Here is a 13,152-nt window from a genome sequence, read left to right as displayed (position 1 = left end):
TATGTAAATGGTAAATGGTAAATGGACTGCATTTATATAGCGCTTTTATCCAAAGCGCTTTACAATTGATGCCTCTCATTCGCCAGAGCAGTTAGGGGTTAGGTGTCTTGCTCAAGGACACTTCGACACGCCCAGGGCGGGGTTTGAACCGGCAACCCTCCGACTGCCAGCCAATCGGTCTTACCTCCTGAGCCATGTCGCCCTGCAGCGCGTACAGCTGCAGTGCTTCCATGCCGCAACTAAAAAAGTGTCACACTAGTGTTGTCACGATACTAAAATTTTGACTTTGATACCAATACCAGGTTTAGTATCACGATAATTGATACTGAAACGATACTGATTCAATACTCAGTACCTAACAATACTGAAATTATCTTAATAGATCAGAAACGTAATGTCCACAAGGGATGACCTCATTTTCGAATTTACGGTTTATTAAAAACCTGGTTTATTAACAACCTTTAAGTTGAAGCCTATTCAACATATCAACAAGCATAGGACTATAGTGTTACAACACTAAACCATAAAAAACTATATTAAATATATTTAAAAAATTAAACAATTGTAAAGTAAATTATCTTTAAACAGGTCTTTCACTTTAAAATAGATCTAAAAACAGCATATTTCAATAACAATACAGCATCTTCCTATAATAAAATATTTACAAATTAGAACAGCTATTGCTACTGAAGTGAACTGAGTCTAAGCTCGTGCTGTATCAACCACAAAGAATGCACAAGCACAGGTCACCTCACTTGCCAACCTTAGTTGCTACTGCCATCTAGCGAAGATTCTGGCAAATTACACTTTTCATCCTCTCAATCGGTAATGCGGGAGACATATTTCCCTGGCTTTTACATTTGACGCAAAACTACCAAACGTCGGAAAATTCTAATACGGAACTGTTTCTTTTTTTTTTTTTTTTTAAGTACCGAAAAAGTGCTGAAGTTTCGGCATACCGTGCAACATTACGTCAGACACATACCTATTCCAATCCATTGCTCAAGTTAGCAGAGAATGCACATTTCAGAGTGCCTCACAGACAGATAGAATAATAATACACATTTCAAATAATAGATAGGACATAGAGAAAAAACTAAACAAAAGACGTAATATCAACTCGCGACCTGCGTGCTGCTCGCAGAGTAGCCTACCGTATTATTTATTTAGACACTGGCATATAAGAACATTTTCGGTTAGGCTGACCGATAAAACGCTATTCCAAAAGAAAAATCAGACATGCTTTACATCGTTCGAAAGCTTATACTCTCACCTACTGAATAAATGAATTGTCAATCGAGCCAAAATGTACTAGAAATGGCGACAATGCTGTAAGCAACAGGTGTGGTATTATGCACAGCTATTTTTTAAGGTAGCCGACCCAGGCGTCACAAATGCGCGTATATTTCACAAACGGATTGTCCAAGACAATATATGACCACTCAGTCGCCAAAAGGACATCTCTACGCGTAAAACCAATGGTAAGATTGTATATTTATTCAATGTTTAGTCCCAGATATTGACTGTAGAATGACATGGTATAATGAAAAAAAAAATTGTCTCGTTTATTTCGTTATTCAGTGAGCAGCGTTTTCACTGCTGTATTGGCATATTTTAGGGCTAATGTCGGGTTTATCTTGTTGCTACGGAATATTACATTACATTACAGGCATTTGGCAGACGGTCTTATCCAGAGCGACGTACAACAAAGCGTATAATCATAATCAGGAACAAGTGTGTCGAAAACCCTAGAGGGCAGTAGCCTACCGTTCTAAGTGCAGGGAACAACCGCATTGTTCAACTTAAACCCTGTAGGTTACACTGAATAACACTAACACAGACAAGAACAGCAACAACGCAGTCTATGAAAAAATTCAAGCAATAGTTAAGACGAGTTAAGACTAAGTCACCTACGAAACAACTACCTAGTTACAACCCTAAGTTTACAGTCAATTTAGAGATTAAATTGAGAATACGATTTCTCTCAGCATAATGACGGATTTAAAGACTAAACGAACTCACTCGATATTGTCTTCAAATTGACCGTATTATTTATTTTGACATAGGCAGACTACAGCATAAATTGCGTCTTTTGTTTATATTCAATATTAGTAATTGCAGTGAGAAACTGCAGCTGTAGGTTGTTATGTTATGGTAGCAACGGAACGAAGCGGACTATGAGGCTACCGTCATAGTTTCATTATACCAGCGTGTTTTCGCGCGTTTGCACAGAAACTCAGAACCTATCAATAAAATGGTTTAGCTGTTTCTCAGCATAATGACAGATTTAAAGACTTAACGAACTCACCCGATACTTTCTGCAAATGGATCCATGCCAAAGAATAGTAATTATGCATCCTCTCAAAGCTTTACCGTAGCGTATTATTTATTTAGACATTGGCCAAGTACAGCATAAATTGCGTTTTTGTGTGAATATTCAATGTTAGAAATTGCAGCGAGAACTGCAGCTGTAGACATAAGATAGTCTGTTATGTTATGGTAGCAACGGAACGAAGCGGACTATATATGTATTACCGTCATTGTTTTATTATACCAGTGTGTTTTCGCGCGTTTTCACAGAAACTCACAACCTATAAATAAAATGGTTTAGCTGTTTATCAGCATAATGACAGATTCAAAGACTAAACGAACTCACCCGATACTGTCTTCAAATGGATCCATGCCAAATAAAAGTAATTATTCATCCTCTCAGAAAGCTTTTACTAAGAAACTTTGGGTAGCCGATCTTAGCATGCACGCTAGGTGGCAGTGTCAGACCGTGCTTTCACTGATAAAAACTAGCGTCGCCATGGTTGTCGCTTGCCGTAAAGAAGTTTACTCGATGTCGTAATCGTTTGGATTTGGAGCTCCAGCTTTTCCGCACCCCACCTAATGAAAAAGTCCAAATGGTGTGCAAACCATATGGCGGACATAGGTGCTCCCAATAGGAAAGTTGTAGAGCACATTCAGATGCATCAGTCGATGAAGTTTTGTGTTGATCTGACTTACGGTGTGGGAGTTATGGCCTTTTAAACTATGATCCTTTGTTATAGCGCCACCATCTGGCCGACATAGGTGATTTTTAGTGCCTGGTTAGTGGGGTGCCATAGGAACCCACCTACCAAATTTGGTTGGTCTACAACTTATGGTTGCTGAGCCTCAGACATTTTTGCGGAGAAAACTGCCACGCCCCAACTAAAAAGTCTAAATGGCAGGCAAACAATATGGCGGACAAAGGTGGGGCCAATGGCAAAGTTGTAGAGCACGTTCAGATGCATAGGTCGATGAAGTTTTGTGTTCATCTAACTTATGGTGTGGGGGTTATGGGCTTTTACGCGTTACCCTTTGTTATAGCGCCACCATCTGGCTGACTTACGTGCTTTTTAGTGCCTGAGTAGTGGGGGGCCATAGGAACCCACCTGCCAAATTTGGTTGCTCCAGGACTTATGGGTGCTGAGCCTCAGACACTTTTAGCGGAGAAAAATAATAATAATAATAATAAGAATTAAAGCCGCAAGCGGCGTTGGAAGGGGTCCAAGCATTGGCAGCATCGCGCCCCCTATGGAGCGATTTTAAAATGGCTTTGTCCTCATGATCATATGCCTTCACCCAACATATCTACTGAATATCATGATGATCGTATGAAATATTGATGACTTATGGCCAATTTTGTGCTAAGAGACGCTGTCGGATGACTTAGTAACGTCCCCATGGATGTGTCCTGGCCGCTTCCTGTAAAGGCTTTTACTACGTCGTAACACTTAGATGGCATGTCGTAACACTTAGATGGTCCGGCGTGTATGCACAGCTGCAGTGTTTCTGCGACGCAACTAAAAAAGGCGTCACTAGTGTTGTCACGATACCAAAATTTTGACTTTGATACCGATACCAGGTGTAGTATCACGATAATTGATACTGAAACGATACTGATTCGATACTCGGTACCTATCGATACTGAAAATACCTTAATAGATCAGAAACATAATGTCCACAAGGGATGACCTCATTTTCGAATTCACGGTTTTTAATAAACCGTGAATTCGAAAATGAGGTCATCCCTTGTGGACATTATGTTTCTAAACCATAGAAAACTATATTAAATATATTTCAAAAATCAAACAATTGTAAAGTGAATTATCTGTAAACAGGTCTTTCACTTTAAAATATATCTAAAAACAGCACATTTCAATAACAATACAGCATCTTCCTATAATAAAATATTTACAAATTAGAACAGGTTTTGCTACTGAAGTGAACTGAGTCTAAGCTTGCGCTGAATCAACCACGAAAAATGCACAAGCACAGGTCACCTCACTTGCCACCCTTAGTTGCTACTGCCATCTAGCGAAGATTCTGAGAAATCATAACTTTTCATCCTCTCAATCGGTAATGCGGGAGACACATGTCCCTGGCTTTTACATTTGACGCAAAACTACCGAACGTCGGAAAATTCTAATACCGAACCGAAGTGTCGGTGTACTGTGCAACACTACGTCAGACACATATACCAATCCATTACTCAACTTAGCAGAGAATGCACATTTCAGAGCGCCTCAGAGACAGAGATGATAATAATACATATTTCATATAGCCTAATAAATACGACATAAAAAAAAAAACGAAACGAAAAATCAACTGGACATTCCTGCTAGCATGCGTGCTGCGCGAAGAATACCTTATTATTTATTTAGACATTGGCAGACTACAGCATTTGCGTCTTTTGTTTATATTCAATAGTAATTGCAGCGAGAAACTGCAGCTGTAGACACAAGAAAGTTTGTTATATTATGGTAACAACGGAATGAGGCGGACTATATATATAGGCTATATTTACCGTCATTGTTTTATTATACCAGCGTGTTTTCGCGCGTTTGCAGAGAAACTCAATTATTATCAATAAAAATGGTTTAGCTAATTCCCAGCGTAGCCTAATGACGGATGGAGATGGGACTAAAATAATTTTCAACCGTCCACCACATTTTTAGCAACGTTTCAACACTCTCGTCATCACTGTTCCATGGGTCACAAAAACTATTACACTAACGCTTACATTGCAGTGTGAAAAATAATCCACATTATATAATACCACTAACCTATTTAAAGACACCCAATTTCAAAAAGAACGTATATAACGAAAAGAACGTATATAACCAAAAATATTTTGAGCAGTAATACTTACATAGCAACATGACATTTTATCTGTGTTTAGTAGCCTAGTATAGAGACAGAAAATCAATGACAAAGTCCTATCCGCTTCTGTTTTGCGTCAGAAAACGATGTCAGATAGGTCTATCAGCAAAGAAATGGCTTAGCTAAGCCCTGAAGTCCTCAGTAATAATAGTACTCTACAAGAAATTATGAAAATCGTTGACAACGTTTAGTTAGGTGAATCGTCTTTTATGCTACGCCACAATGCGCAAGTGAATGCGATAAGAAAATATTCCGTTGCGCTGAACTATAAAACGCTATTCCAAATACAAAAGCATACATGTTATACATCGTTAGAAAGCTTATACTCTCACCTACTGAATAAATGAACTGTCAATGAAGCCAAATCGTACGAAAAACGGCGACAACGCCGTAAGCAACAGGAATCACAAACGGATTTTCCAAGACAATATATGACCACTCAGTCGCAAAAGGGACATCTCTACGCGTAAAACCAATGGTAAGATTGTATATTTATTCAATGTTTAGTCCCAGATATTGACTGTAGAATGACATGGTATAATTAAAGAAAAAATGTCTAGTTTATGTCGTTATTCAGTGAGCAGCGTTGTCACTGCTGCATTGGCATATTTTAGGGCTAATGTCGGATTTATCTTGTTGCTACGGAATATTGCATTACATTACATTATGAGCAGACGCTCTTATCCAGAGCGGCGTACAACAAATGTATAACCATAATCAGGAACAAGTGTGTCGAAAACCCTAGAGGGCAGTAGCCTACCGTTCCAAGTGCAGGGAACCGCATAGTCCAACTTGGACCCTGTAGGTTAAACTGATTAACACTAGCACAAACAAGTACAGCAACAACGCAGTCTATGCGAAAGTACAAGCAATAGTTAAGACGAGTGCATTAACTAAGTCACCCACGAAACAGCTAACTAGTTACAACCCTAACCTTACCGTTAATTTAGAGATTAAATTGAGAATACGATTTCTCTCAGCATAATGACGGATTTAAAGAGTAAACGAACTCACCCGTTATTGTCTTCAAATGGATCCATGTCAAAGAAAAGTAATGATTCATCCTCTCAAAGCTTTACCGTAGCGTATTATTTATTTAGACACTGACAGAGTACAGCATAAATTGCGTATTTTGTGAATATTCAATGTTAGAAATTGCAGCGAGAAACAGCAGCTGTAGACACAAGATAGTCTGTTATGTTATGGTAGCAACGGAACGAGGCGGACTATATATGTATTACCGTCACATGCACTCTAGGTGGTACTGTCAGACCGTCCTTTCACTGATAAAAACTAGACCTACGGTGTTGGATTACTTGCGTCGCCATGGTTGTCGCTTGCCGTAAAGAAGTTTACTCGATGTCGTAACCGTTTAGATTTGGAGCCACAGCTCTTCCGCACCCCACCTAATAGAAACGGCCAAATGGCGGGCAAACCATATGGCGGACATAGGTGGTCCCAAGCACATTCAGAGCACACAGTTGTAGAGCACATTCAGATGCATCGGTCGATGAAGTTTTGTGTTGATCGGACTTACGGTGTGGCAGTTATGGCCTTTAAAAGTACGACCCTTTGTTATAGCGCCACCATCTGGCTGATATGGGTGATTTTTAGTGCTTGAGTAGTGGGGGGCCATAGGAACCCACCTGCCAAATTTGGCTGCTCTAGGACTTATGGTTGCTGAGCCTCAGACATTTTAGCGGAGAAAGCTGCCACGCCCCAACAATAAAGTTAAAATGGCGGGAAAACAATATGGCGGACACAGGTGGTCCCAATGGCAAAAGTATAGAGCACGTTCAGAGGCATAGATCTATAAAGTTTTGTGTTGATCTAACTTATGGTGTGGGAGTTATGGCCTTTTATGCAAAACCCTTTGTTACAGCGCCACCATCTGGCCGACGTACATGATTTTTAGTGCCTGAGTAGTGGAGGCACATAGGAACCCACCTGCTAAATTTTGTTGCTCCAGGACTTATGGTTGCTGAGCCTCAGACACTTTTACCGGAGAAAAATAATAAGAATAATAATAATAATAATCCTAACAGATACAATAGGGTTCCACCAGCTTCGCTGCTTGGACCCCTAATAATCCTAAAAATACAATAGGGTTCCACCAGCTTCGCTGCTTGGACCCCTAATAACAAATACAATAGGGTTCCACCAGCTTCGCTGCTTGGACCCCTAATAATAATCCTAACAGATACAATAGGGTTCCACCAGCTTCGCTGCTTGGACCCCTAATAATAATCCTAACAGATACAATAGGGTTCCACCAGCTTCGCTGCTTGGACCCCTAATTAAATGGAACACCTGCTACAGTAGCTAGTGAAGCCCATTAAACTGCCTGAAAAATCCAGCAAGGTGGAAGTCAAATCCCCTGGAAGAAATCTTTCTCTGCACAGAGTGAGAAAGTGGGTAAACACTGGTTTAAGGAAAGAAAAAAGAAAATTTTGTTACCTTCTTGGAGCCCTGGCACATGATGACACAACGTCCTTCGTCATCCAGCAGGGGGCGGTTGGCCTTGCCAACCATCTGTAGTACATCGTAAATGGGGTAATCCACGTAGCTGTGTGTGAGAGTTAACATATTTTCACACAATTAGATCAGCAGAAAGAACACACAGTGAAATCACATCCGAATCTGTATACCGGTCTGGCATTTTCATTGTTTCTCTCAGCTCAGTCTGGAATCACTCAATAGATTTGACATCACCAGCCATCCAATTCTGTCTTTTGGCACTGAAATTGCAATGAACCATGGGAGCTTGAGGAAAGGGAAACCTGCTAATAGCTGTATACAACACCTTTTATTAAAGTTTTATTAAACGATAATAACACTATTTGGACACACTGACATGCTCCAGTGATGAGGACAAGCACCAATATACGTACAAGCCATTAAAGATGAAAACACCTAAAGCAAGATGCAGGACATTAGAGATGAGTTCCAATTTTCGAATATTTGACTAGTCATATATTTGAATGTCCATACATTCGAATATCATGCAGACTTAATTTTTCTTTTTTTTTTTAACACAGTGTATAGAACCACAGACATGGAGCCATAGGCAAAGGTAGCCTACTGTGGAAGTTGTAATTGGCATATAGTCCACACTGCCATCTGGTGCCTATTTAAATGCCCTACACTACATTACGAGAGAGAAATACTGCTGGACACTAGCAAAAACATGAAAAGAATAGCATAGCAAGGTAAAATTAATGACAAGGAAGTGGCACACTGAGTTATCATACCGCAAGTCAAAAACAACAATGCACTCCCATTTAAAAGGAAAGCTTTTGACTGAAACCACAGCCACAGACCGCAAGTGTCCAGCCATTCATAGCGAGGCTATGTCGTTGTGATGATAAGCATGAGGGACGAACGACAGTGCTTATCACAAGGATGTTAGCAAAACACGGGGGGGGGACTCACCATAAACATAACAGTTTTTGGATTTTTCTCATTTGCTCATATTTACTCTTTAAATCAGATTGGACATTTGTTTACTTGTATTTGTGCAATGGTAACATGAGACCAGCCACATCCTTTACCATTTATGGTGACGCTCCCCAACCTCCCATACGTTTTGTTGAATGAACGAGATTCAGTGATTTAATGCCAATCAATCAGGGAGCACGAGCAGCCTATACTTTCCATTACATCAATACAATCTTGGGAGACTATTCCATACATAAACTGCTAGTATATCCTTGTTTTTTTGTTAGTGTAATCAAAACTGAACAATGTGATGTGTTGAATCAACACATTTTTAATTTCAGCTATGAGCCGCTAATTGCTGGTAGCCTAATTAAGAACTCAAAAAAACTAATAATGTAACCAAGGAACAGCCTATTATGAATGTTTAATGGGCCAAACCATTTGGTAGATCAGTTATATTTTGAAATATACAGTTAAGTCCAAAGTTAATCAAGCCGGTAGTCCATTTACCAAGCACCACCTCCCTGCAGTCTCATCTGCAACTACACCCCCCACACGACACACTGGACAATAGTGTCTATCTGAAAAATTGGACAATTTATGCGTTATGTTCATAAAAATATTCTTTTACCACAAAAAATCCGTATTCTGTCACAGCAACAAGCATTGTTTCTCCCGATTAATTTTCCTGTTAAACTCAATGAAAAAAATATTCAGGAGAAACAATGCTTGTAGTATCTACTGCATATCTGGCAGCAGCACGGTGGTTTGAGGCTCATTTGATACCTTGGACCCTTGATGACTTAAAGCCATTTAGCCAACAAATGTGTTCCATACTGTATCAGCATAATTTACAGCTGAATCTAGTCCCACCCCCAAATTCCCATAGAGATCCATTCAAATGCAAAGAGTTTTTGTATTGCTTGTAGGACAACCTGACAATAAGATATCCAGACTCTGATGATGTTGATAGGTCACAGACACCAGGAAGTCATAGCATGCAAAGGATATGCCATGACAAACCCTCCCGGATTTGGAACATCAACTGAAATAAAGAGCTGTTCCGGGTTATACTCACTGCAGTTATCCAGCTAACTGCGTAATCCTAATTTGTGGAATACAGCCGGACATTTAGTTAGAATTGGGATGTAAACACGAAATCGTGTGTGGAACAAATATCACAAGTAGACCATTGACCTACCATGGCAAGCTAATATACTTGGTGAATGACTTTTCCATGAAGTTATCTTTAGCCTATCCAAATCTTAGCTTCTTTATTTTCTGTAATACAACATAATATGCATATGTTCATGGCTATAGATAACTGATACTTTATGCAAATTATAGCCTTATCTTACCTGTGTTCTGTAGTTGTACCAACGACCTTCTGTATGCAGTCGCTTTACATAAGTTTCTGCCAAATATATCTAATGTAATATAATATTACATTTAGGGGTGGGCGATATGACAATATTAGATTGTGAATGATTAAAATGTCTCTACGATCTGCCTTTCCAGAGGGATCGGGAGTATCGGGCTACAGTTGCACTGACAACGCTCATACATGGCATCCAACGTTGTTTTTCTCAGCCAAACCTAAAATCACACTAGTCGCTAGTCCCTGTTGCACCTCCCCTAACAGACACACCAATAAACCAATAATAGCAAACAGTACGTAGCGCCTTGGATTTATTTTCCTCCCCGTTTTTTATTTTACAACATATAGCGGCATGGCTGACGCCATGGAGGAGTTGGTTCCTAAAAAAAATTTGACGTCTGTTGTTACGTCCCCTGCCTCTGCTTGCCTGGGTAGTGCAGGTGGAGGTAGTTGCTTAATTACTTAATTGCCTGATTGCTTCCACCTGCCTGTGGCCCAATATAAGCCCAGTAGTATGAGGCAGGGCAGATTTTCTTTTGGGGCTTGTGATTTGTGTGGAGAGCTTTGGTTTTGTGAACTTTGTGTGTTTTTGTTTGTAATTTAGATTAATAAATATCTGGGTTTGTTTTTAGATCAGTTTCTGTCGTGTTTTTGATGCATCTGGACTTTGTTTGTTGCGGCCAGTTGAGCCAGCCGTAACAAAATGGGGGCTCGTCCGGGATATGGAACAGGTTTGGGTTTTCCAAAACCGACACGGCGTAAAGCACCGTTATTTGCAAAGTTTGCAAAGAAAATGTTCGCACATCGGATGGCAACATGACAAACCTTTTTAATCACCTCAAGAAAAAGCACCCCAAAGAGCATGCGGAAAGCCAAACAATCAGGGGACCTCACGCGAGTGCCTCAGGCGCAGCCACGCAGCTAGAGGCTAGCGGTAGCGGTACAAACTTAATATTTTGCAGAATTGCACTTGATTAAAATCTGGTACTTTATCCCTCTGTTATTCTTTTTCTTTTAGGTTTTGTTTCCTTAAAGGGCAATATTTTCTTAAATAGGGATATTAATTTGATTGCACTGTTCATTAACTTGCAAAATAGTGTTAACCAACATGAAAAAGGAATTGTGAGCATATCGTGGATCGTGATCATGCCTGAAAAAAATAGTGATATGATATTTTTGCCATATCGCCCACCCCTAATTACATTGTCATGTTTCTGTGGTGTACAATTAGAAATAATACGTTGAAAGTTCAGTAAATATTAATTCAACGTCATTTTCTACCTCGGGCATCTAGCCGTCTAATCTAGCTGCCTAAAAGTAAGGTTACTTAGAGGTCCAACAGAAGACAGGCCAACTCCATATTGCTTTTCATCCCCTTGGCGAACTTCAGCTGACGCCACTGAGGAAAACTAATTCCAAGTCTGACTCTAGTTTCTAAACCCTGTCGGCTTTTGTTTTTGCTTTACTTTATCTAGGCTTCTTAACACCTGCCAGAAGTAAACATTTTGCTCTGTAGCCACGCCCACCCTACCCCACACAGAAAAGAGCTCCACGCCCAGGATCATCCCAAACACATTTTAGAATAACAAATACAGGTAAAAGGTGCACAAATTTTGCAAAAGTGCAAAAGGACTGAGACAGCTCAAGCATCGTAGATATACTAGTCCCGAAAGAGTCATATGTAATCACTTCCTATGATAATAAGCATACTGCACATCGCAAAAATAGCTGGAAATATTTTAGTTCTCATCTTTTTTTATTTTCTGAACATAGTTTACAAGTTACAAAAAAGTCCTGAGTCATAAAAGAGCCTTGCTAACTGTAAATGAGGAGTTATTTTAATACAAAGTTTCCAAACGGACTTTTGGAGTAAACCAAGTTGTATGTAGTGATGAACGGTCTTTACCAGCGGAGCAAAAGGTAACGTTACACAGGTCGAGCTACACTATGCTTGCTAATTATGCTAGATAGCAGTGTTGATAACAGAGATTGTCTGAAGGAGCAGTCTGGCAACAAAGATATTGTTTCATCAGAGAATAAATTTATTCACAAAATGGATCAACGTTATTGTAGACTCCTGTGACAGATAAGTACTTATGATTACTTTCCCTAACCATTTTGTCATGCGTTTCTTTATGACCGCAGCCCCTACAGACGCATTTTGCTATGTATTTTGTTTATATGAGTTAACGCACATATACGGCTCTTTATATGGCTCTGGATTTGGACATTTAATGCAGAGAAATCGCGGGAATTTTGCAAAATTGCAAGCCCCTGCAAATATTGCGGAGTTTGGTTGAATTTGCATTAATTATTGCGATCGCAAGATTTCCCGGAGGCACTAATATACCTTAGCATAAGTATTTAGTTATTTTATAATATTTTCAAGCGAAAAATCCTGCACATTATGTCATTAAAGGTCCGATTGAGTGAAAGCTGAAGCTGATAGACATTTTTTCAGATTTCTTGCTCATATTTTTGAAAAGGATGCAATAAAAAATACTTTAAGAAAGCATATACAGTGTTTGTTATTTAAGACATAAATATCATTGGTAGGGGATGAATACTATTGCAAGGAACTTTACACCATCTCCACAGAAGTACTTACGCATGGATCTTGCCATTGTAGTATTGTGTATCCATGACAACCACCAGATGTGCAGAAATATTGGTACCCCAGCAGAGTGACCGTGATGCCACCACCACTTGTACAGCACCTATGGTAGACAGACCAGTAACAAAGTGAAAACCATTAAGTAAGAGTCAAATATCAACATCAAACATGCTCACTGGAAAACTGCCATTGACCACCAGTTTATCGGTTTACACCAAAAATTTATCCACAAAACTGGAATTCCCCATTGTAACTACAGAACTTTCCCACTGCTGCAGCATTCTCTGTCACCCTAGGAGGCGAGAAAAAGAACACTTAATCTTCCTAAATGCATAAAGTGGGCCGACATTTTGCCTACAGTAGCAACTTAAGTAACACCCTGGCTGGTTCCTATATAAAACTTATCTGTATGGGTCAGTAGCATTGTAACGTAGTGTACGTGCAGTCTAGAGAAAGAAAAACTAACAAGTGAAAGAGAAACTGGCACCCAGCAAAGGATGGAGCCTCCCCCTGCACTTAATGCCAGCCAGGT

At 39.7% G+C, this 13,152-nt stretch overlaps 1 protein-coding gene across 1 annotated transcript in view; it reads right to left on the bottom strand.

The window, feature by feature from the left end:
- The window catches only part of snrnp200 (small nuclear ribonucleoprotein 200 (U5)), a 202,507-nt gene that overhangs the window by 41,056 nt on the left and 148,299 nt on the right, over positions 1-13,152 (bottom strand). The window contains exons 36-37 of the mRNA XM_035379748.1: positions 12,615-12,723; positions 7,648-7,756 (exon numbers count right to left, since the gene is read on the bottom strand). Coding sequence (XP_035235639.1) covers positions 7,648-7,756; positions 12,615-12,723 — 218 coding nt within the window. The remainder of the gene's footprint in view (positions 1-7,647; positions 7,757-12,614; positions 12,724-13,152) is intronic.

Source organism: Anguilla anguilla, chromosome 10 (genome assembly GCF_013347855.1).
Source record: "Anguilla anguilla isolate fAngAng1 chromosome 10, fAngAng1.pri, whole genome shotgun sequence".
Classification (NCBI taxonomy): Eukaryota; Metazoa; Chordata; class Actinopteri; order Anguilliformes; family Anguillidae; genus Anguilla; species Anguilla anguilla.
The sequence above is the reverse complement of the archived record's forward strand: the minus strand, read 5'-3'. Positions and strand labels throughout refer to the sequence as shown.